The sequence below is a fragment of the Podarcis muralis genome, chromosome 4 (genome assembly GCF_964188315.1).
Source record: "Podarcis muralis chromosome 4, rPodMur119.hap1.1, whole genome shotgun sequence".
Lineage (NCBI taxonomy): Eukaryota > Metazoa > Chordata > Lepidosauria > Squamata > Lacertidae > Podarcis > Podarcis muralis.
Window position 1 is genome coordinate 88,849,253 of NC_135658.1, and position 24,123 is coordinate 88,873,375.

General features: G+C 44.2%; 1 protein-coding gene across 1 annotated transcript; it reads left to right on the top strand.

Moving 5' to 3' along the window:
- The first annotated feature begins 15,918 nt into the window (after positions 1–15,918).
- Positions 15,919–17,639, top strand: LOC144327572 (uncharacterized). Its single transcript, XM_077927801.1, has 2 exons — positions 15,919–16,387; positions 16,500–17,639. The coding sequence occupies exons 1-2, from the start codon at positions 15,919–15,921 to the stop codon at positions 17,072–17,074; spliced, it is 1,044 nt and encodes a 347-aa protein (XP_077783927.1). The 3' UTR covers positions 17,075–17,639.
- Positions 17,640–24,123: the final 6,484 nt, after the last annotated feature.

A 24,123-nucleotide genomic window follows, 5' to 3' on the forward strand; every position in this document is an offset into this window, starting at 1 on the left:
CTGGATTACACGACAGTTTATAAGAAAGCCAATGTTTTTAGCTCCTATAGCTATCACAGTCTGCTCTAATCCCCATGCATGATCTCGTCTGTCAGAGCCACAAAGACAAACATGTAGTCTAGGTCAATAGTGGATTGTGGGGTGGGGTGCCACCGCTCACCATACCTCTGGTTGGTTGTGTCGTTGCATCTTTCCCTCCCCCCAAAAAAATAAATAAATCTCTGACATAGGCTACCATTTCAGCAATTTCCACCTAGACACTGTTTACAAGGACCATATACCGACGTATGACTAACCCTAGTCTAGTTACAATTTCAACATGTTATTTTAAATATGTTTAAGAAATTTTAAGGATGAAAAGATTGCAGCAGCAAGCCTGCATAAATTGCTATTCAATGAATGGAAATCTGTCAATCACACTTGTATTGATTTGTTGGTTTATGTGGCACTTGTGAAAATCCAAGTGTTGTCGCTCTGTATGACGTTTGACAGTCTTTTTGTCGGGAGTCAGCAAAAACAGGATATTTATGAAGCTGCTAGCAGCCTGTCACCAGGAGTGTGGGGTGAAAAAACTTTGCGATAGGTGTCAAATTGTGAATATACTCCTTGGGCCATTCTTACAAAGTGGCTTTCCATTTCACAAGACAACTCGCATATGATTTCTTTATGTATGTAAGAATTTCTTTATACAAACCGTGCCATCAGTGTGCAGAGTTGAAGACGACTGGCCCCTGCTTGATGGAGCTTACAACCTAAAATGCAGTATAGAGGAAACAAAAAAAAATCAGTTTTGAATTAAGCTCAGAAACACAGTGGAAGCTCATGGGGTTGTTCCAATACAGACAGAAGGTGGTATCTTCATCTGAATCCTGTTAGCAACTTAATTGCAGTGTTGTAGACTAGCTGCGGGTGTCGCTGTGGGTTAAACCACAGAGCCTAGGGCTTGCTGATCAGAAGGTTGGCGGTTCGACGGGGTGAGCTCCCGTTGCTCGTTCCCAGCTCCTGCCAACCTAGCAGTTCGAAAGCACATCAAAGTGCAAGTAGATAAATAGGTAACTCTCCAGTGGGAAGGTAAACAGTGTTTCCGTGCGGTGCTCTGGTTTGCCAGAAGTGAATTAGTCATGCTGGCCACATGACCCGGAAGCTGTACACCAGCTCCCTCCCTTTTCCTTTAGACTAGCTTCATTATTCCAAACAGCATCCTAAAGCGGCCCCACATAAAGCACTTTGTTGTAGCCCAACCTCAAAGTTGTCAGGACATCATGGATAACTGAGGCTTAGCTATCTCTGCCTAACAGCTCTATCTCATACGCCAGCTGAGATCCTACCTGCCTGCACACTGTGTCGCCAGAGTAGTACATGTCCTAGTTATCTCCGACTTGGACTACGGCAATGAGCTCCATGTGGGGCTACCTTTGAAGGTGACGTGGAAACTACAACTAATCCAAAATGTGGCAGCTAGACTGATGACTGGGAGTGGCCATTGGAACCACATAACACCGGTCCTAAAGGATCTACACTGGCTCCCAGTATGTTTCTGAGCACAATTCAAAGTGTTGGTGCTGACCTTTAAGCCCTGAATGGCCTCAGCCCTTTATGCCTGAAGGAGCATCTCCACCCACATTGTCAAGCCCAGACACTGAGATCCAGCACTGAAGGCAGTTCCTACTCTATGAGAAGTGAAGCTACAGGGAACCAGGCAGAGGGTCTTCTTGGAAGTGGTGCCCGCCCTGTGGAGTGCTTTCCCATCAGATGTCAAGGAGATAAACAACTGCACAACACCTGAAGGCAGCCCTGTATCAGGAAGGTTTTTTTAATGCTTGATGTTTTTATATGTGTTGGAAGCTTTCTGGAGTGGCTGGGGCAACCAAGCCTGATGGATGGGGTATAAATAATTAAAAAATATATATTATTATCATTATCAGTTTCAGATGGGCCATAATCAGTTTCTCAACCTCCAGTGATAGAAGGCACTTTGTGTTATGAGGCTACTTGAGCTGCAAGAGATACAGCATTTCAAATGGCACACCTTATCCTTTAGGGCAGGGGTCTGCAACCTTTAAGACAAAAAGAGCCACTTGGACCCGTTTCCGAAGAAAAAACAACAACTGGGAGCCACAAAACCATTGCGACATTTAAAACAAATATATCTCCGGAGCCGCGATCTGACAGCGGGCGGGAAGGTGACGTCGGGACGGTGCGTGACTAACGCATGCACTGCCCCCATGCGACGTCACAGTCAGTACAGCGCCCGCCACAGTGAGGAGTGTCGGGGCGCACAACGCGCCTCCTCCCTTCGCTAGTATCCGCCCCGGAGCCACGGCAAAGATGTAAAAGAGTCACATGCGGCTCTGGAGCCGCGGGTTGCAGACCCCTGCTTTAGGGAAATTACAATTGTGTGACCAGGCGGCAACAGCCCCAGCCCCCAGGAATCATAAGGAAGGAATAAAGACTCTGACGGTGTATATAGAATTAAAATTAGGCCACAACTTTATTAAACTTCTGAATGTAGGAAGACCTTGGCTTAGGCCTTGGGCGTGTATCCCTCCCAGCCCCCCAGCCGGGGGGGAACTGGGGCTCATCGGGGTAAATGTGATATTGGGGTGCTCTGTGAGATGTAAGTGTAGCAGGCAGCCCAGCCCATATCCCCACACACAGGGTAGTTCACTGACGACCTTTCGGTGTACAGCCAGTGACACCCATATATTATAACCCCTTTAAGAGGGGGATCCTGGAATCACCGCTGCAGGGGGGGGGTGAGTCACCATTTCACACCCCGCCCCCATATAGGGAAGAAAAGACTAAAGGGTTCCACGCAAGGCCATAACCGCCAAAGTTGTGACGAATTGCTGCGGGGAAGACAAAACCTGCTAATGCAGGAAAATTTCTTCCAGGTCCTTCAACAGCAACCAGTCAAAGACTGCAGCAGCACCAGCTAAACAGGAAGAAAAAGTAAACCTGCAAACAGGAAACATTAAACAAAGGGAAGGTAGGGAGGGTGAATCTCCAGAGCCGACTGCCTGGCTATTGTCAGCTCCACTCCCTCTTTATAAATGGGGCTGCCCCACCTCCCAGCAAGAAACTTGATTACTGAGGCTGGGCGTGAACCTCCAAAACTAACATTAAGAGGCGAGCCAGCCCTTGTTTGCCAAAAAGCTCCCTGGGAACTGTAGCGCTGTGTGTGATCTTGCAAAGGGCACCCACAATGTAAAGTGTGAGTGCTGATTCCCTCCAGAGGCAGTAGGACATCACATCCTTGTGCAAACAAACTGCCTACTGATAGCACCTCCATCTTATCAGGATTCAGTTTAAATTTATCGGACATCATGCAGTCTATTATTGCTTCCAAGCACCACTTCTGACTCAGCTGGAAAAGGCAGATGGACCTGGATGTCATCAGCATATTGGTGACACCCAACATCAGCATCAGATGGTCTCATTCAGTGGCTACAAATAAAGCTGAACAACATGGGGGACAGAATTGATTCTTGGGGGAACTCTGAAAACAAAAGGCCACAGGGCAAAAGCAGTGTTGTCCAATAGCATCTTCTGAAATCAGCTCTCCAGATAGGAGCAGAACCACCAAAAAACAGTGTGTCCAACCCCCAACCCAGAGAATATCTTTAGGAGCTAAGCAGCATCAAACGTTTCCAAGGAATGAAATATAATCAACAGTTACCCAACAGAGCTGATGTGTGATGCGGAGAAGCCCAAAAGCTATTTTTCAGTGCTCCTTTGAACTAAATAGGGCACTAGTAACTACAAATCAGAGAACTGAAACATCATCTCATGGTAAAGGATGATTGAGAGAAATGAAACCATAAATTGAATTGCAGAAGCTGTGCACCAAACAGGGGTTAGAAGTCAAGAGAGAGGTGGAATATTTAGCTTTCAATGCAAATACATCGTTTTTGGTTTAGGAAAGGTATTGGATAGGCGAAGGGCTTGTTTTTTTCCAGCTGGAATTTTCCGGAACTCAGTTCCAGCACCTCTCAGGTGGGCACCATTGTCACAGTGTTCACCTCTTTTTCTAGAAAAATAACACTGCATACAAATACAAAAATGTAATCACTACCTGTGGACAATGAGGCAAAACTTGATTCTCTAACTGCATAAAATGATATGCAAGCACATATTTATGCAATTTATAACCAAGTCTTGGAAAATAAACATCTTCCATCAAATGCTCTCCAAATATAATTTCCATATTAATTATGTTTTCTTTTTCACATAATGGATTCAGATATGCTGAATATTTAAACAGGCTGAAAATTAGTCAATTTTGCTAAAACATCAATAATGCACTTCAGGTTGTGTGTTACATTTTCATATATTAATTGCACCTACTGATTGCCAAGTACAGTCCAGCTGGTTGGCAGAGTTGGGAGGTTGTAAAATAGGTCTGCGCTATCGCTTTGTCCTCTGTTGATACTCAGAGTCTTTGACCACATGGCGAACAGAAACAATTAGCTAGCAGGACAAGATATAAAAATGATGGGAGGAAAAACGATAGGATATGCTTTCTAAACAATAAGCACACTTGAAATGGTTGAAAGCATATAAGAGAAAGTGATGTTAGTGAATGTTATTTCAAGATAAGAGTCTGGAAGATAATCCCTTTTGCCACTGAATAATTTCCAGTTCGCTCCATCCTTGCATGGGGAAATAATAAGTTTTGAATTACAGCACCAGACGGTGAACTGGGACTTGTTCTCTGGGTTACAGTTGAGTAAGCTCAAACGTTATATCAAATGCTCAGGATCAAAACAGAACTTAATTCATCAAGTGGTACATTACTGCAGTCCATCGCCATCCACCTGTACTATGGGTCCACATTTAGGCATGGTCTTCCCAGTGGTCTGGTGCTCCTCTACCACCATCACCCACTAGTTGACGCAGACCCTCCTACACATTTAGCATGGTGTCTAGTTGTGCGGGTTGAAATGAGTCACAGCCTGAGCCTAAACATGTTTACTTGGGCTAATTCCCAATGAGTTCAATGTCAACTTGCTTTGTTAAATGTGCATACATTTACATGAATTTGACATCCACAGACTCTTCTTACTTGATTGATTAATAGTTTTTCATTATGGACCTCATAGGTCCATATTTATTTAGGTAAATAAGGGTGGATGCCTGAAATGATCAATTTTGTTCATTAGCATTCATTAGATAGCCAGTCCGGGAACAGGTAAATATACCAAATGTTGGTTTACATGAGATACCCTTTATGCTGTGCTATACCTATAGCTGTCAACCTTGAGCTATCTAACATGTTGGTATAATAATAATAATAATAATAATAATAATAATAATAATAATAATAATAATTTATTATTTGTACTCCGCCCATCTGGCTGGGTTTCCCTAGCCACTCTGGGCGGCTTCCAACAAAGACCAAAAATACACTAAAATGTCACACATTAAAAACTTCCCTGAACAGTACCATCTTTGCATCTTACAACTGCTTTTCCAGTTAATACTATGCTGTAACAAATGATTTCCAGAAAGACTTATTTCAAATATTTGAAGAAAAGGACCTGCCATTTACCTAGAATTACACTGACGTGGGCCAACACAGAGGAGAGGGAATGGGTTGAATTTGAATTGCAAACTGTATGACACAGTTGAAGCTTAGATAATTGGCTTCTTTCTCGGGAATGTTCTGCACACAAATACAAAGGCCTAATCAACCACATATTGTAATATATATCTTAGTATCTGTAAAAGATGCTGTCCTATGTTTTCTGTTGCCCATAAGTATTGAAAGGAAGCCAGTATAACTTTCAGTAAGAAGACTTCAATTAGGAGCTGTGTTTAGCAGATGGCTAAATGACACTGAACTGCAAATTGGTCACATTCTTCAGAATGCAATGATTTCTATAGAGCACAAATTGAATTTTTTTCCAGGAGGAGAGAGGCTGCTACCACGGCAAAAAAGGAACCAACGTGTAATAACAGAGTCCCATACATTGAGTGGACAGCTACAGTACACCATGAGAACCAAGTCACCATGGTTCTGTTTTCTATCTGTTATTGTTCTCAACAAAAATATACAAGTAATTAATACAGTATGCTAGACTATCTGCTACATATTTTGGAAAGTGGTTCGTTTTTCTGTTTGTCCATTGTTCTTTTTCTGAATGTTAGGAGACACAACTTGTGATATCATCACTAAACTTAGCAGGAGTTTTCCTGAGGTGGAGGTGGTACTCTTGGTCAATGTTTCAGTGCTAGCCACCATTTTGAATCAAGTTGGAAGACCAAACCGTGACTTTGGTGAGACCTGACCTGTTGTTTTTTGCATAGGTTCAGGTGCCTCTCATGATACTGTTGCCAAACTCAGCCACTGTGAGAATAGGATTTTGAACTAGCTAGGACATGGACCTGATCCAACAGGCTCTTCTTATGTTCATGTCAGGCATGGCATACATGACAGATTATTTTTCTCTCCCCAGTTGTTGGTTCTTACCACAATACAATGCCTCTAAGCCTCTTAGAGCCAGTGTGGTGTAGTGGTTAAGAGCAGTAGTCTCGTAATCTGGGGAACCGGGTTCGCGTCTCCGCTCCTCCACATGCAGTTGCTGGGTGACCTTGGGCCAGTCACACTTCTTTGAAGTCTCTCAGCCCCACTCACCTCACAGAGTGTTTGTTGTGGGGGAGGAAGGGAAAGTAGAATGTTAGCCGCTTTGAGACTCCTTAAAGGGAGTGAAAGGCGGGATATCAAATCCAAACTCTTCTTCTTCTTCTTCTTCTTCTTCTTCTTCTTCTTCTTCTTCTGTCTGTGAAGATCACGGTGTCCCAACCTATCAACCCCATTAAGTTTTGCTCGATGCAAACTCCTCCTTAGGCCACCTCTCTCTTTCTATAAACCTGGGGCGTAGGCTTGGAAATGTGAGGAAAATGCAGGCATTTCCTTTTCAGACATTACAGAAAGGGGGTAAAAGTAGGAAGGGCAACTTCCCTGCCCTTCCTGTTTTAGTATTAGTTTATAACATCCTCAGGAATTATATGACGTTGTACCACTTTTGTATCACTGAATGAATCTTCAGCAAGAACTCAATTTAGGTAAAAGCTGTCTAGCTAATGTGATTTGTAGTTCTAGTTTAAAAAAACCATTCACCATAGCAATTTTTTTTAAAAAAAATCTTATCACCTTCATGGTGTTTCAAAGGGAATATAATTTTGGAGAAATAAGTTTGCTTTTCACTGGTCAGCTATGGAAAATAAATTGGGCTCTTCAGATCTGGAGATCAATCAGTTCAGCTGTGCACAGTCCAGATCACTCCTAGAGAACCAAATACACATTGAAACCAGTTTGAAGATGTGTGTGATAAGTGAATATTCGGTTTGAATCTGAGGCCTATTCAATCTCATTTGTAAGGTTTAAGAAAGTAAACAGGTTGAAATAGTGAGCCAATAGTTGGTCTGTTTTGGGGTGGGGGAATGTAGGACTCCATAATTTGAATGAGACACTAGGTAATGACATAAATGACATAAATGTCTACACTTCTGATTTGCCTCATATATAAAATGATAGTCCATATTTATATCCATAGAAATCCAACCTATTTAGTACTTGAGACAGTGTGAATCATCTCACTAGCAGAACCTTCTTAGAGACTTTCCATTCATCTGTACTGATAACTGAACATGGTTTTTATAGAAAATAGTCCTATGTCAAGTGTGACCTCTAACCAGTCAAAAAAGCATGTGATAATTTTGAATGTGGGGACACTGGAAGCTACCTTATACTGGGGGGGGGGGGGGGACACAGAAGTGGCATTGTTGCGTTAGCTTTCCCAATTAATGCTAGCACTTTTATCCCAGATTCTAACATTCCTTTTACACAGCTTACCTGTTCCGTTATGGAACCGTGGTTTTTTGCACCACCACGTCCCACTAAATTTTAAGCGATGGAAAAAACTGTATGCTGGAATACAACCCCAAATATCACCACACAAAATTACAATGCAAAACTCTTGTGGGTTTTCTAGTTTAATGGAGTTCTGCAAACAGATTTTATGTGAAAGATCACATAAACCATGGGAATTTTTGGGTAAGGAAACACTGGGAAAATTGAATAAACATTTGTCTGAATTCATCCTCAGTCAGACTATTCATCCATCTAGCACAGCCATTTCTGCTCTGACTGCCAGTGGCTCTTGAGGATTCCAGGCTGAGCACATTCGCAGCTTGTCCTCAAAATGGAGGGTGATCTAGTTCAACATCCTGTAATGCAGGAATCTCAACATACAGTCTCCCATCCAATTTGAAACCAGCCCAGACCCTGCTTAGCTTTGCAAATGTGCTAGCAGTTTTATTGCTTCACCACTATTGTAAAGAAGGTACCTGACCTCAGGAATCCTAGATCCAAACCCATCCTTCTGGTTTAAGGGAAATCCAGTTTGCTACTGTGTGCTGCACTGCATCGATCCATCAGCAGATGCCTGGCTTCAATGCACACTTGATGTCCTTTTAAATCTGACTGTTTAAGCTCTTAAAAGTTCCAGCTAATGAGGCACTAAACATTTAGGCACTGAAGCAATGAATGTGTAACTCTGTTAGCCCATTAACAACTGCACACGGCTTCTCCCCGTGGGAATGTGGTTTGCACAGTTTGAAACAGACCCTCAGTCTCCCATGGAACATATTATTCTCCCTAAGGTCCTAAGTGGAGGGTTCACTTACTGGATTAAAAAATGGTATCAGGGTGCATGCATACATTTTCAGCTGTGTGTGTTGCAAAGAATCTCATTTCCAGTAGTGGTTGATACGCTTTCTGCCTGCCTGTAAGGAAGGATAAAACTGATGGGAATGGTATTCCCATCCCTCACTTGTAGTCTGAAGTGGTACAATCCAGCAGTTTTGCTCTGTTTAATTCTGCTGATAGTATAGAAGTAATTCTGTCATGGCCACATAAGTCCATCCTGTTTCAGTTTATTTTGTTCCCCGACATACAGTCATAATTCTGTCATGCCCTGCTTTGTGCAGATTTTTTTTTTAAAGAACACACATTTAAATTGTACATATTATTATATGCATTCTTTTAAATTCATTTCCCCCTTGTAAGATACATATTTTGCATACATTTTTACGATGAAGTAGTATTTTTGTACATGCTTTTTGTGCACCAAGGCTGTTTCGCAAAATCTGCAGAAGTGTGTTGTTGTTGTTTTCCAATCCACAAGCAAATTTAGGATTGTCCAATTGGGTTGCCCCTAGGATCATGTTGCTGACATTTACTTCAATGTGCTCTGTCTAAGAGTTTTTATACTTTTTAATAATCTTATTCGTTTTATGTAGATACTGATTTAAATGATCTCATAAGCTCCCTTGAAGCACATCTGATCAGAACGAGGGGTAGATGCCTTTTAAATACATAAACAAATAGCCTTCACCCCAGAAGAATATAAAGTTAGCAGCATTATAGAGTACAAGTCATAAATGCCTGCTTATAACCCAGACAGAAAATGTAGTCCCATTTTTTTATATAAGTACGGAAGAACAGTTTCTTTTATCACCATGAAACAGAATATAGATGGCAAGTATATAACTTCCAACAAGATATTTAAAAGTATGCAACTGCTAAGAAATATCATTCATATATATATATATATCCTATCATTGAGTAAGATAATCATTCATGGGTCACCGGACAGAGGAACTGTTCTAAATGCTGCCTTATGTAAATTCCTTTTCAAACATCTTTGGAGAAATTCATTTTTAAAGTGCAGGATATTGACTTATTTGAAAATATCAGCTCACTTGGTTGTGAACTTTTTTCTTCCCCCATTGTTGCACAAAGGCATAGATGTCTACTTCAAATATTTAAAATGCCTTCGTTCTGTCCAGTGATTCTTTCATGTGAAAGAAACACAGAACAAGCACATTATGGAACTGGTTGATCTTGACTTATTTGAAAATATCAACTCACTTGGTCGTGAACTTTTTTCTTCCCCCATTGTTGCACAAAGGCATAGATGTCTACTTCAAATATTTAAAATACCTTCGTTCTGTCCAGTGATTCTTTCATGTGAAAGAAACACAGAACAAGCACATTATGGAACTGGTTGATCGTCTTTCTCTTGGGATGAATGACTGTCCATATTTTAGCTATGTTTGTACTAGCTTCTGCGCCTACTTATGCTTCTCAGTGATTTTCAGCTTTTTCTAATCTGAGCCTGTCAGAAAAATTTTACCCAGTCTGCTTTGGAAAGGTCACAGGTTCAATCTAGACACTTCATAGTTGACTTAATATTTTGATCATTTCAAAACCAAGAGGTTGTCAAGTTCAGGCCCATCACCAAGAGAAACAGAAAAACTATATTTTCATTTTTGTGTCATCTTCTCTCTACCCTCAAAAAGAAATAAGATTTCTTCCAAGTATTCTTTCTCAGCTTTTGTTAGGGCTTATGAATGTGGTCATCTTTACACTGACCATGACATGAGAAATTCTTATTACACATTCCTTCAAATGTGCAATGTTGTGCTCATATAGAGATGCTGTTTATTTATGCAAAAAGATTTACTCACAGAAATGGGTGGCATTTAGTTACTCATTTTTAACTGGGAAAAAAATCACATTCTTTTATATCTGAGTGTTTCCAACCACTGGTATAATATTTTAAATGAATTGTTGAGATACTGGAAATGGGTCACAAGCAACAGTTTTTGTTTTTTGTTTGTTTGCTTCTAAAATTTTCTCTAGAAGGAATAAATCTGGATTAAATGGGGTGGAAGTATGAGCTGCCATTTTGATGATAGTTATGACGTGTGGATACTACAAAAAGCTTGTATGCATATAGAAGACTGATTCTACAATAAACACTTAGCCTGAAAGCACACTTTGGCCCTTCTGCAGTGTACATTTAAAGCAGTATCACACCACTCCAAACAACCATGTTTTCCTTAAGAATCCTGGGAAACATAAATTGTTAAGGGTTCTGAAAGCTGTTAGGAGAGCCCAATTCTCACCGTAGTAGTAAAGTTCCCAAGAGAGTTCAACAATCTCTTTACGGTGAACAGGGAATAGGGGGCGCCTCACAAAGCGTGTTCTCCCTAGCAGAGAGCACGTGTTGCGGTTGGGAACAGGCCACCCTCCGGTGACTAGGCAAATTTAGTTGAAGCCCGACCATTTAGATGGTTAAACTGGGTTGCTGGGGTGTTTTGATTGTTGCCAATTCGGAGGAGGGGTCAGAGTCTATATATACAGGGGCCAGACTTTGGCACGGCCTCTTGGCCGTTTTGCATCGGATCACATGGAGCGCTTGGACAATCTTCTCATTGTCTGGTTACATTTCTTTATTTCTTTATTTCCCCTTTCTTTTTAATCCTCTCTAGTCCCTTAAATAATTTAATTTCCCCCTTTTCCTGTTTGATTTCCCACCCCACCCCTTACCCTGCCCAGTGGGAAGATTCTCCCTGTATCTGTGGCTTGCCTTTCCCAATAGGGAGAGAGCCCCCGTTAGGGGCTTTCTTTCGCAAAAAGGTTTTCCCCATTTCTCTTGTGGAAATTGTGGAGCTAGTCAGGGCTGTTCCCAGCTTAGCTGGAATCACTTTCGTTTATAGTATCCCCAAAGGTTGGCTTATTTTGAGTGTGTGCAGCGCTGTTGGCCAAATTTTAAGCTAGCCTTGGGTGGGAGCACTAATTTGAGTTCTTTTAATATTGCTATGACATTCTCGCTATAGGAATGTATCTGCTTGCAGGCCCAGTTACTGCTAATGTTTATCTGAGGCAGACAGAGGGCCCCAGAGGCTCCCTGTGCCTCCAAGGATTATGAGCACTCTGTATATGCTCTTGAACTATGCTGTTTCTGAACAAGTTTATTTTCTTTAAGTTTGTTTTGCCCTGATAGTGGCGACTGCCATTTTAGAGATGAGCCATTGTGGCTTAGTGGCTAAAGTGTAGGACTAGGACCTGGGAGACAGGGTTCATATTCCCCTCTTAGCCATTGTTATAACAAAACAAAATAAACTGCTCCTTTTGGGCTATTCTGTTGCTGGGTAGTTCAGCCCATTTGTGATAAAAGAACTTTGGGTTTCTTGAAGGGGTGCTTCCCTCTAAAAGGGCAAGCAGGGGTACCTGGACAAGCTGTGGGCTATTTCACTGAAAACATTTATGCCTGGCCTAGCAGGTGATCATCGGGCTTTGCCCTAGAATTTGATGGCCTGGAAGCGTTTCCGGCCAGAATAGTGTCCCCATGTGGTCCATGAAGCATTGGTTTCACTGGGTCAGCGCATAGTGCCGGTAATGTTTAGGTTGCAGGATTGGTCCCTGTATGGGACAGCTGCATGCTCCCCCATTGCTCTACCTGGACACTTAGGTCCTTTTGGTGGTTACCTCACTACGAGGGATGTAACGGGCGCCAAATTGCAATATGCAAGTGGGAGAAAGCACCTTTGTGTGCCCGCATTGCAGTTTGCTCTGTGCGTTGAAGAGCATGGCGCTGCACGGGCTGCAATTGCATTGCATTGCGTGAGAGATTTGCAATTGCATTGCACGGAGGGTGTGTGCATTGCATGGAGGGGGTGTGTGCATTGCACGGAATGTGTAGTTGCATTGCACGGAGTGTGTTGTTGCATTGCACGGAGTGTGTTGTTGCATTGTACATAGTGGCTTGTTGCATTGCACAAAGTGGCTTGTTGCATTGCACAAAGTGGCTTGTTGCATTGCACGGAGTGTGTGTCTGTGTGCATTGCACGGAGTGTGTAGTCGCATTGCACGGAGGGTGTGTGCATTGCATGGAGGGTGTAGTTGCATTGCACAGAGTGTGTGTTTTTTTTTGCATTGCACAGTGTGTGTGCATTGCACAGAGTATGTAATTGCATTGAACGGAGGGTGTATGCAGTGCATGGAGTGTGTAGTTGCATTGCACGGAGTGTAGTTGCATCGCATGGAGTTTAGTTGCATTGCATGGAGGATGTGTGCATTCCAGGGAGTGTGTTTTGCATTGAACGGAGTGTGTAGTTGCATTGCACAGAGCATGTTTTTGCATTGCACGGAGTGTGTAGTTGCATTGCACGGAGTGTGTAGTTGCATTGAACGGAGTGTGTAGTTACATTGCAGGGAGAGTCTGTGCACTGCACGGAGTGTGTTTTTTGCATTGCACGGAGTGTGTTGCTGCATTGCAGGGAGAGTGTGTGCACTGCACGGAGTGTGTTTTTTTGCATTGCACGGAGTGTGTAGTTGCATTGCGTGGAGTGTGTGTGCACTGCACGGAGTGTGTTTTTTTTTTTTTTTGTTTTTGTTTTTTGTTTTTTTGTTTTGCATTGCACAGAGTGTGTGTCTGAAAAGGAAGCTGGCTCGGCGGCAGCTTTCTCGGGACTTCTTTAGGGGTTCTGGCCAGCGTCGGCCCTGTAAGTTTACTTATCATGATGGCAGCGCAAGATGCCCCCTGCCCGAGCGGGGGCTGGAAGCTGGCAAGCAATAGCTCAATACCTTTTGCCCATATTCACATTTTATTTAGGGATCCAGTTGGATATCGTTGCTAAAACATACCACTTGCCTATGGAGAAGCTGTCTGCCTTGAAGGAAGTTATTTTGTAATACTTCCTCTGTAGCAAGTGATGCTTCATCAGATCCGATCTTGCTGGGTCACTTAATTAATCTTCCCACTAGGCCAGGCTGCCTGCGGCCTGAGGTCCCCTTACCTTTGTGTATTCCTACCAAGTGTGGTGAAGGCAGATATTAGGCGATGGTAGCAATTCGTGAATGTATGCAATAGTAGTTCGCCATGGCAGGATACCTTGAACCCGCACAGGGATTTTCAGGTTCATGCTGGTGCTGCTGGATCTTTGCCCTTTGGTTTTTATTTCAAGGGCTGCTGGTGTGCAAAGCTATGGCCTCAAGCCTGGTGTGGTGAGGAAATCATGTGACATAACTTTTCTTGAGTTTTCCCCATTGTAGCAGTTCACATGTGGCCCGAAGAGTTCAGTGACCATTGGATCTGCTTTTGGTCTGATAACCAGGTAGTGGTGAGCGTCTTGGCAAAACAGTCCTCACGCTCTAGCACAGTCTCCGCCCCTCCACTCATGCTTTCGAGCTGCGCCACTTAAGTTTTAATATTGTGCTTTCTACTCTCCAAATTACGGGATCTTCTAATATTGTCGCTGACACTCTATCCGATTTTCAGATGAAGCACTTCAGATCCTGGGCTCCAGACTCAGCTATTGCCAGACTTTTCCAGACCACCTGTGGCATTTTGACAACAACATTTTGACCTGGACCTGTTTTAATTCTCTTCCTACCTTTTAACCTAATGTACCGAGCCTATTTTGGGCCATTATATGCTTTATACACACCTGCATTTTAGATTCTCGGCGCTGGCAACTAAATCTTTACATTATTGTCTTAGGGTATTTAAATGTCATAATGCCAGTAATATCGCTTTGAACTATGATTGGTTGCTTGTCTCTAGCATTTTTATTATTTATTTATTTATTTATTTATTTATTTATTTGTCTTATCCTTGCTATGGCTGTATGCTAAGGCAATAAAGGTTGATTGATTGATTGATTGACAACAATTAGTGATTACAGAGAGCAGCAGCTTCCATTTCCCCTTCTGCTTTTACCTCTTATGGGAAGGCCTGGATGTATTTCTTAGCCTTAAGCTGGCAGTTCTCGGCCATTCAGATGAATTAGCCCCCATCCTCTGAGCAGATCCAGCAGTATTTGGTCCACCTGCTGCAGATTGGGCGTGCGGTTATAACTATCAGAATTCAGTCCGCTGCAATGTCTGTTACACTGAAGCTTTAATTTTCAGAGACCCTTGTATAAAGTTTGTAGTGTGCAGGGCCTTGGAAGGTTGGAATAGGCTCCAACCTCATAGGACAGTGGGCAGGAAGTCAGTCAATTTTTACCTATGCAGTATCTGCAACAAGTTAAAACTTGTCTGCTGGTTAAAGATCAAGGCGAGACTCCTTTCAGTAGTCCATTGCATTTTCGCACTGAGGGTTGGGAAAATGGTTGTTGGAGCCAGCACGGGGCTGAGAGTCTTGAGGCTTATTGCTTCAGGACTTTTCCTTATCCTTTGGAGCTTGTCATTAGAGTTGGGAACTCTAAAACAGACTTAGTGGGCAGGAGTGCCACAATCAGGCTTCCCGCCACAGGTGAGGAGGGCCCTTGCCCAGTTATGGATAACAGAATATTTGGCTTTTATTCCCTGGGGGTTGGCCCGCTCCTAGTGCATGAAAATGGGTTCCCGTTAGCCAGGCATCAATGTGCTTACGTTGTGCACCAGTTATTACGGCCTGCGGCTTGCTTACCGCTGAACGCCTCATTCCTTACGATTAGGTGCTGCTGCAAAGGCTGCACACTGGGGGCCTGTCAGTAGACAGGATTGTGAATACCATCTCGCTCACCCAGGGTGTCTGCCCTTTTGCGGGCATTTGTGCCGCATTGCTTACGTTGTAATATAGTTTTTTCCGCACGTTTTATTCCTGGGGTGTCTAACGAAATTGCTGATGCTCTGTCCCGTTTTCAGATGGAGCGGTTCAGACTTCTGGTTCCAGAGGCGCGGATACGTCCGGAATATTTCCCGGATCATCTCTGGAACCTTGGCAGCGATTAGTTTTTCAGGGAGTAGCGGCATCGGTTTCCCCTTCTACCTTGAGATCTTACGGAAAAGCTTGGGCTGATTTTCTGGCATTTCTGCGCCAGTCAGCCGGGGGGCTAGCTGGGGTCCCACCCACCTCATCGCAGGTGCTACAATATTTGGCTCATTTATTCCAGATGGGGCGTGTGGGCAAGACACTTAGGATGCAGGCAGCTGCTATTGCATTTTTCTGTAAGATATATTTTGACACCGATCCTTGTGCGAAGTTTGTTGTTCGCAGAGCCCTTGAGGGTTGGGGTCGACTCTGTCCTTCTCGGCCACCAAACCGACGCCCCATCTCTTTTGAATTGTTGAGCAAGATGCGCAAAAGACTGCGGGTGGTGTGTTGGTCTGATTATGAGGCCCGCCTGTTTTCGGCTGCCTTTTCAATTGCCTTCTTTGGAGCATTGAGAGTGGGTGAACTAGTGGTGGAAGACCACAGGGATGGTCGTTCCAGGGGCCTTCTGCTCCAGGATGTGCAGCTATCCCCTGCGGAATTGAGAATTACGATTAGGCATTCAAAGACGGATCAGAGGGGCAAAGGGGCTCTCATTCGTCTCCCTGCCACTGGGGCGACAGGCCCTTGCCCAGTAAAGGATGTTAACAAGTATTTAGTGGTGAGGGCGCAAGGGGATGGGCCACTGCTCCGGCACGAGAATGGGTCACCCCTAACAAGGCACCAGTTTGCAGGGGTGATGCGTAAGGCTATCCTGGCCTGTGGTGGCGTGGCTTCTGATTTTGCCCCCCATTCCTTCCGGATAGGGGCCGCCATTACGGCAGTGCATTGGGGTCTGTCAGCTGCTCGAATACAGGATTTGGGTCGTTGGAAGTCGAATGCGTTCAGGAGATATGTTCGCTAACGATTTGGTATCTTATATTGTTCTTTGTTTATTTATCTCAGGTCTGTCAGCCATACGCATCTGGATGGTGGGGCACAGCATCATCCATTGGGCTGGTGTTGCAGCACGGCAGTCCGCAATGGGTCCAGGTCTTGGCCTTCCTTCGCATGTTCGGGTGTCCTGGCTGTCCAGACGAGGAATGCGCTGGTCAGAGTTTTTGCCAAGGATTCGAAGGCAGTTGCTCTTGGAAGGGCCGCCAGAGGCTATTGTGGTGCAGCTGGGGGAGAATGACCTGGTTGCCATGGACTGTTTATCGCTACGTGCTGCAATTATGGCTGACCTGGAGACGCTGCAGGCAATGGTGCCCACAGCAAAGATATTTTGGTCTAAGCTTTTGCAACGACATTTTTGGTTGGGAAGTCGTTGCCCGGTGGCCACGGAAAGGGCCAGAAAGCGCATCAACGCTGCTGTTTCCAGAAGGATTGTGGAGCTGGGTGGAGAGGTGATTTTTCACCATGAAATCTCCTATCATGCGGCAGCTCTCTTTAGAGCTGATGGTGTGCACCTTTCTGCTTCTGGGAATGAGGCTTGGCTAGGTGCGGTGGTGGCCAAGCTGAGGTCTTGGCTGGGGCTGTGAGTGGTTTGGCGGGGAGCTGAGGGCTCCATGGCGGTTAGGCATTGGTTAAATTGGTGCTTGGAGGGGTAAGTGCCTACCCCTCCAAATGATGCGGATGGGAATTCCGTTAAAGGAAATCCAGGGGCTTGACATTCTTTCGTCCTTGTCCCCGGAGTCGGACTTGGGCCGGTCAAGACCCCACCGGAACATGAGGGTGAGAGGTGTTAGTCTGATTACCCAGCTTCATTCTCACCCAATACTTGTTTCCCACGCTGGCTTCCGCCGGTGTCCGGAAGACCAGCTCTGTCCCTGAGGGCAAGGACAGATAGTCATAACCAATGCCTAAGCAACCACTCACATTTTTTGTATTTGAATAAAGTTGTGGCCAAAATTATGCCAAAAACCTTAAACAAAAATTGATGTGTGAAGTGTGAATTATTGGGGGGCTACTGTGACTCAACACGCAAAGCGTGTTCTCCCTAGCAGAGAGCACGTGTTGCGGTTGGGAACAGGCCACCCTCCGGTGACTAGGCAAATTTAGTTGAAGCCCGACCATTTAGATGGTTAAACTGGGTTGCTGGGGTGTTTTGATTGTTGCCAATTCGGAGGAGGGGTCAGAGTCTATATATACAGGGGCCAGACTTTGGCACGGCCTCTTGGCCGTTTTGCATCGGATCGCCCTCCCTCCCGCCCTTTTATAGGGTGGTTTTTTGTTTTGCTCGCTTGACCTTGCTATTGCCTGTCATGGGGTCGTCCGCCTTGGTGCGGGGGCCTAGTAGGAATTTTGCCATCTGGCTGATTGGCTGGTGCCATTTGGTTTTTGCCTACTACGTAGCAAATCGTCACAACTTGTAAGGTTGGCGGTTAGGCATTGGTTAAATTGGTGCTTGGAGGGGTAAGTGCCTACCCCTCCAAATGATGCGGATGGGAATTCCGTTAAAGGAAATCCAGGGGCTTGACATTCTTTCGTCCTTGTCCCCGGAGTCGGACTTGGGCCGGTCAAGACCCCACCGGAACATGAGGGTGAGAGGTGTTAGTCTGATTACCCAGCTTCATTCTCACCCAATACTTGTTTCCCACGCTGGCTTCCGCCGGTGTCCGGAAGACCAGCTCTGTCCCTGAGGGCAAGGACAGATAGTCATAACCAATGCCTAAGCAACCACTCACATTTTTTGTATTTGAATAAAGTTGTGGCCAAAATTATGCCAAAAACCTTAAACAAAAATTGATGTGTGAAGTGTGAATTATTGGGGGGCTACTGTGACTCAACACGCAACTCTTAGTACAGGCAATCCTCCATTTGTGCTTCTTCAATATGTGCGTGATTGTGTATACGTGCATCATGCTGAACCTGGAAGTGACTCAGAAATGTCATCAAGATGACACTGAAATTTCACTAAAAGGGTGGAACGGGGTGGGGTGGGGGGCAAAATGGGATGTTTGCAGGCTTTTTCAATGGGTTTCAATTCTGCGTAATTTCACTAATGTGTGCAGTGCCTTGGGACATAACCCCTGCATAAATTGGGGGGGGGGGGGCTGCCAGTACCCTTAACAAACCGCGGTTCTCAGAAATCTTTGGGGAAAGCCAGAACAATTTAAAGTGCTGCTTTAAATATATCTTTGTTTCACCCTCATAGCTCCCCTGCTTCCTCAACTTGACTATTTAATGTGATCTCGCACTATCAACTCCAGAGCAAAACTATCAGCCAGAATCTTCTCAAAGCAACAACATCATGAAATAGCACTTGACTGGTAAATCGACACATGCTGCAATGAACTCATATGCAAACCCCCAGTATTTTCAGATCTTTCCAAATATAAGAGAGGTGTACGTACACTCCTCCCTCGGTGCCAAGACAAATTTTATGCTGGATGATGGAGGGGTGATTGGGATGGTCAGCACTCTCCTCCTTCAGTTGTTTACTGTTAAAATAATGCTGAAGAGGTCTTGGAATTGAGGAAAGAAGGGTCAAGAAACTAGGATTTCCCAATGGGTATGGCTGAAGCTAGTGAAGGGGACACACACACACACATGCACAAACAGCTGTTCTGCTTCAAGGAATATGTCCTGCTGTGGGGCGAGGGGTTGGGAGGTCTACCCTAGGTAGAACGTATCTGGGCTCAGGTTCAAGGGGAGTGAAATGCAGACCAAACCCACATCCAGGGTCCTATGGTCAAGGTCTGATCTTGAAAGTGAGGTCAGCAAAACAGGAGTCGGGTTCCCATACTTGTAGTCAGGTGCAGCAAAAAAAGCAGGTTCTAGGATGGCTGTCAAGGGAGATGTTCCTGTGATGTAGTCAGACAAAGCACAGATCAGGTCTCAGATAATCCTTTCAGTGATGATGGCAAATAACCCAGGACCTTAATACATGCAAAACAGTGACCTCTCATCCTTCCCTGAATAGTACCTTTTGTGGGACAACGGCTCATGCTCGCTAATGAGCACATATAATATCCTGTGGCACTAAAGTATGCTCCATTAAATTGCTTAAACAATGAAGAGTTTAGTGAAGATGTTTCAAGGCATCCTTTTTATCTCATGCTCTGAAGCACTCTTTTCATCTTGGGCAATTTGGGATTTGCTGTTAGGTTTTCAAGCTTGTTTAGAAGAGGAGCCTTGCAAATAAGACAGTCAAAGTGAATTGCCCTTGAAAACAATTTTCCAGTAAATGCGTACATAAATTAAGGCGTGATTTATGTTTTTGGTTCCAGGAAGGGAAAAAACAGTGGTTGCACGCATAACAATCGAAATGGCCACAGATTATGAAACACAAAAAGCCAAGTAAGGTATTTGTCATGATGGTGCTTTGTATGAAGAAAATCAAGCAGGCAACGGTAGCATATATTATAGAGATGTCACATAGCGGAACTATTTGTATTTCGAATAGCATATTTAATTCACTATGCCAGCTCAGAAGAGAATTTAGTCTTATGCCAGAGACATTGTTTGGGGAGTACCAATCTGAGGTGCTTCAAGCATGTATTGGAAAATATTACCTGGATACGCATCCCATAAACCTGCACATTAGGTGTTTCCCTGTTGTGGTCACTGCTGGGTATGTATGTTGCCAGACATGGGTGGCACTGTGGTCTAAACCACTGAGCCTCTTGGGCTTGACACTCAGAAGGTCAGCAGTTCGAATACCAGCGACAGAGTGAGCTCCTGTTGCTCTGCCCCAACTCCTGCCAACCTAGCAGTTCAAAAGCACACCAGTGCAAATAGATAAATAGGCACCACTGTAGCAGAAAGATAAACAGCGTTTCTGTGCACTCTGGTTTCCGTCACTGTGTTCCTTTGTGCCAGAAGCAGTTTAGTCATGCTGGCCACATGACCTGAAAAACTGTCTGTGGACAAACGGCGGCTCCCTCAGCTTGAAAGTGAGATGAGTGCCACAACCCCATAGTCACCTTTGACTGGACTGTTAACCATCCAGTCGTTCTTTACCTTTTAGTGTGTTGCCACCACAATCATGGCATTTTTAAGATTGTGCAGAGGCTCCAATGGAGGGGTCAGCAACCTTTTCCAGCCATGGGCCAGTCCTCCATCCCTCAGGCCATGTGGTGGGTTGGACTATATTTTGGGGAAAATAATAATGAACGAATAACCCAGAGATGCATTTCAAATAAAAGGACACATTCTCATCATGTAAAAACACCAGGCAGGCCCCACAGTTTCCCTTTGGAATTTGGTCTTACTTGTGACCTAAATGGGAATCAAAGGAAAAGTTGTATCATGAAACTTTATCCCAGTTCTGCAATGGCATAATGAAGTCCCACAGTTTGCAATTTCTCTGTGTTCCTCCCTGCCCAACTGGGAGAGGGAAAATATGAAACTGTGGATGAAATCTCTTAGTAAATATTAGCATCTGAGCTTCATCATACTTCTATGGTAGTTAATCAACAATTTCCCCATGTGAGCAGTGCTGCTTTTATATACTTAGATTTAGATATATAGAGTATGGGTTTTACTCCTGCAATTCAGCTGCTAACCACCCCCACCCCCGCAACACACACACAAAGGAGAGGGGGGAAACTAATATCCTCTGCAAAATGTAAATTGAACTATTATATAATATGCCATTAAAAAAACCCTTAATTATACCTATTAATCTAATGACTCTGCCTAATAAAAACTTTTGTATTTCCAATAATGTAGGCTTGTATATATCGTGTCAAAAACATATAGGAAGGTGTCATACATTGGCTACAAATAAGTGATAGATATTGGTTTCTCGGTTCATGGAAGAGCCCACTCACATTATAAAGGGCTTAAAAAAAAAAAAGGTAAAGGACCCCTGACAGTTAAGTCCAGTCATGAATGACTCTGGGGTTGTGGCGCTCATCTCGCTTTACTGGCCAAAGGAACCGGCATTTGTCCGCAGAGAGTTTTTCCGGGTCATGTGGCCAGCGTGACTAAGCCGCTTCTGGAGAAACCGGAGCAGTGCACGGAAATGCCACTTACCTTCCCCCTGGAGGGGTACCTATTTATCTACTTGCATTTTGACGTGCTTTCAAACTGCTAGGTTGGCAGGAGCTGGGACTGAGCAACGGGAGCTCACCCCACCATGGGGATTTGAACCGCCGACCTTCCGATCGGCAAGCCCTAGGCTCAGTGGTTTAGACCACAGCACCACCTGTGTCCCATTATAAAGCATTTACAACCCACCTACTCTCAGCGGCCAGAAGCATCATAGCCAGACATTGGGAAGACCTGTCAGGAGTGGACATGGACCAGTGGTACCCATACGATTGTATGGGAAACAGCCTTACTAGAAAAGCTAATGAACAGACTGAAACTGATACAGGGACAAACAGAAGAGGATGCCTTCACCCCGTTATGGCTCCCCTTTATCACATACTGTGGCATTCGTACGGAGCCCCCAGTTGTCTCACAGACTATTGACCCGTACACCACTAATCCGCTGCCACCAACCAGGTCCTCTCCGGTAAATCACTCTTAGTCTCAGTCAGGTTCTTAAGTTAACAAAGAAGAGTGTAGTTTATTGCAGACACCAATAAACTTTAACTGCATTCCAAACGTTGTTACTCTTTACCTACTTAGTCTTATTTTTATCCTGTCTCTAACTCTTCTACCTCCCCTTGTAGGAGGTGAGAACAGGTGATCCCACCTAGGCCCGAAGTCACCCCCCACCAAAGCAGGCTCAAAGCTTCTCAAAGCTTTTCAAAATCATTTTCTCAGCAGCTAAGCATCAGAAACATTCCGCTATGCTGTAACAAAGGTAGAGAACAGTCCATTGTTTCTCAGGCCTTTCTCATGCCTTCTGGCCTTGCTAAAGAACCACATTGCAACTTGTTTTCTGTCCGGTAACCATGCCAGAACAAGAGATTGAAACATATCTGAACACTCTGAAACCCCTTTCCTGGGAAGGGCACCAAGAGTCCAAGAGTCCCAAGACAGCTTTCTGTTCGTGCTCAGAGGAACTCATAGGCAGGACTCCTGAGGGAGGAGAAAGGAGGAGGGAATTGGAAAGGGGTATATATGCTTGTGCACATGATTGTGAACTCGTGCATGCTTTTGTGAGTTATCACACTTGCTCCTTCTACCAGTTCATGGATGGTAGAAATAAAAGCCTTTTCTCCGAAACTATTCCTTGAGTGTCTGTTGACTCCCACTTCCCTTTCCCGGGCGCAATATTTTTCCCACCCGAGGGCAAAGCCTCATAAGGCTACACCCTCACACAAGAACCAACTGCACTAACCGTTTCTCTATTTCCAACTGTCTGCCAACTGCTTTCCCAACTGCCTTTTCCCAACTAACCAACTATACCTCGGGCAAAAGCCCGTTTATAAACAGGTAAGCTCCGCCTCTGGCTTTTCTATTGGTCTACCTATTAACTTTTTGTCTCCCCCTTTGCATACATTTTAACGCCACACATACACAGCCCAACAAGACAACAAGAAGAACTCATTGACAGCATACAAATCGATATGGCTTACATGACACAATTCCTCTCCCCTTCACAAATGCAGACCAATTTCACTGCAGCCAACTACAGACAACCAACCACTCACTGGGCCCACTAACAAGGAAATAAGCGAAAAGAAAAGAGAACCTACCCAGTTGACGCTGACATAAAACCCCACACGTACACTACATAAAATTATATAAGTTTCACCACCCTACCGCTCCTCTCCCCCGACATTATACTATATACAACACAAATGTCTCATATCAAATGTTCTGATCTGTAGAAAAGACTTTACAATCTGAGAAAGAGACAATGCACGTGCTTTTGTAAACCAAGAAAATCTTTAATAAAAAAAAATATTTAGGGAAAAAACAACAGCAACATTGGTGACATTGCTTCTGAGTGGTTCAGGAACTGAGCAAAAGAGAAGAATCAATAAGCAGTCTCGGGTAAGTATTCAGCTTAATTACCAGACAGATGTGAGAATCTCAGGGATAAGCAGAGGCAGGAAATCAGAGGTCAAAGGAAAGGAAAGTTGGAACAAAGGAAGGGACCATGATCACATTTCAAAGTCTGCTGAATAAATGGCAAACCAATCTTTGCTAGTACAGTGGTGCCCCGCAAGACGAATGCCTCGCAAGACGGAAAACCCGCTAGACGAAAGGGTTTTCCGTTTTTGAGCTGCTTCGCAAGACGATTTTCCCTAAGGGCTTGCTTTGCAAGGCGAAAACGTCTTGCAAGTCTTGCGATTTTTTTTGCTTCCCCCCCTTTTTCTAAGCTGCTAAGGCACTAATAGCCTTTTAGCCGCTAAGCCGCTAAGCCTTTAATAGCCGCTAAAACGCTAATCCGCTAATAGCGCTAATCTGCTAAGCCGCTAATAGGGTTGCTTCGCAAGACGAAAAAACCGCTAGACGAAGAGACTCGCGGAACGGATTATTTTCATCTTGCGAGGCACCACTGTATCAACATTCCATGAACATAGGCCACATCCCACAAATGATGACATTTGTTAGACATGACAACTTCCTTTAAAAATCTATAATGCGTATAATAATAATAACCTAATAATCTTGCCTTTCATAATTGGCTATAAATTACAGGACTAAATCGGGCATCATTGCAATGAAACTCTTAAGTAGG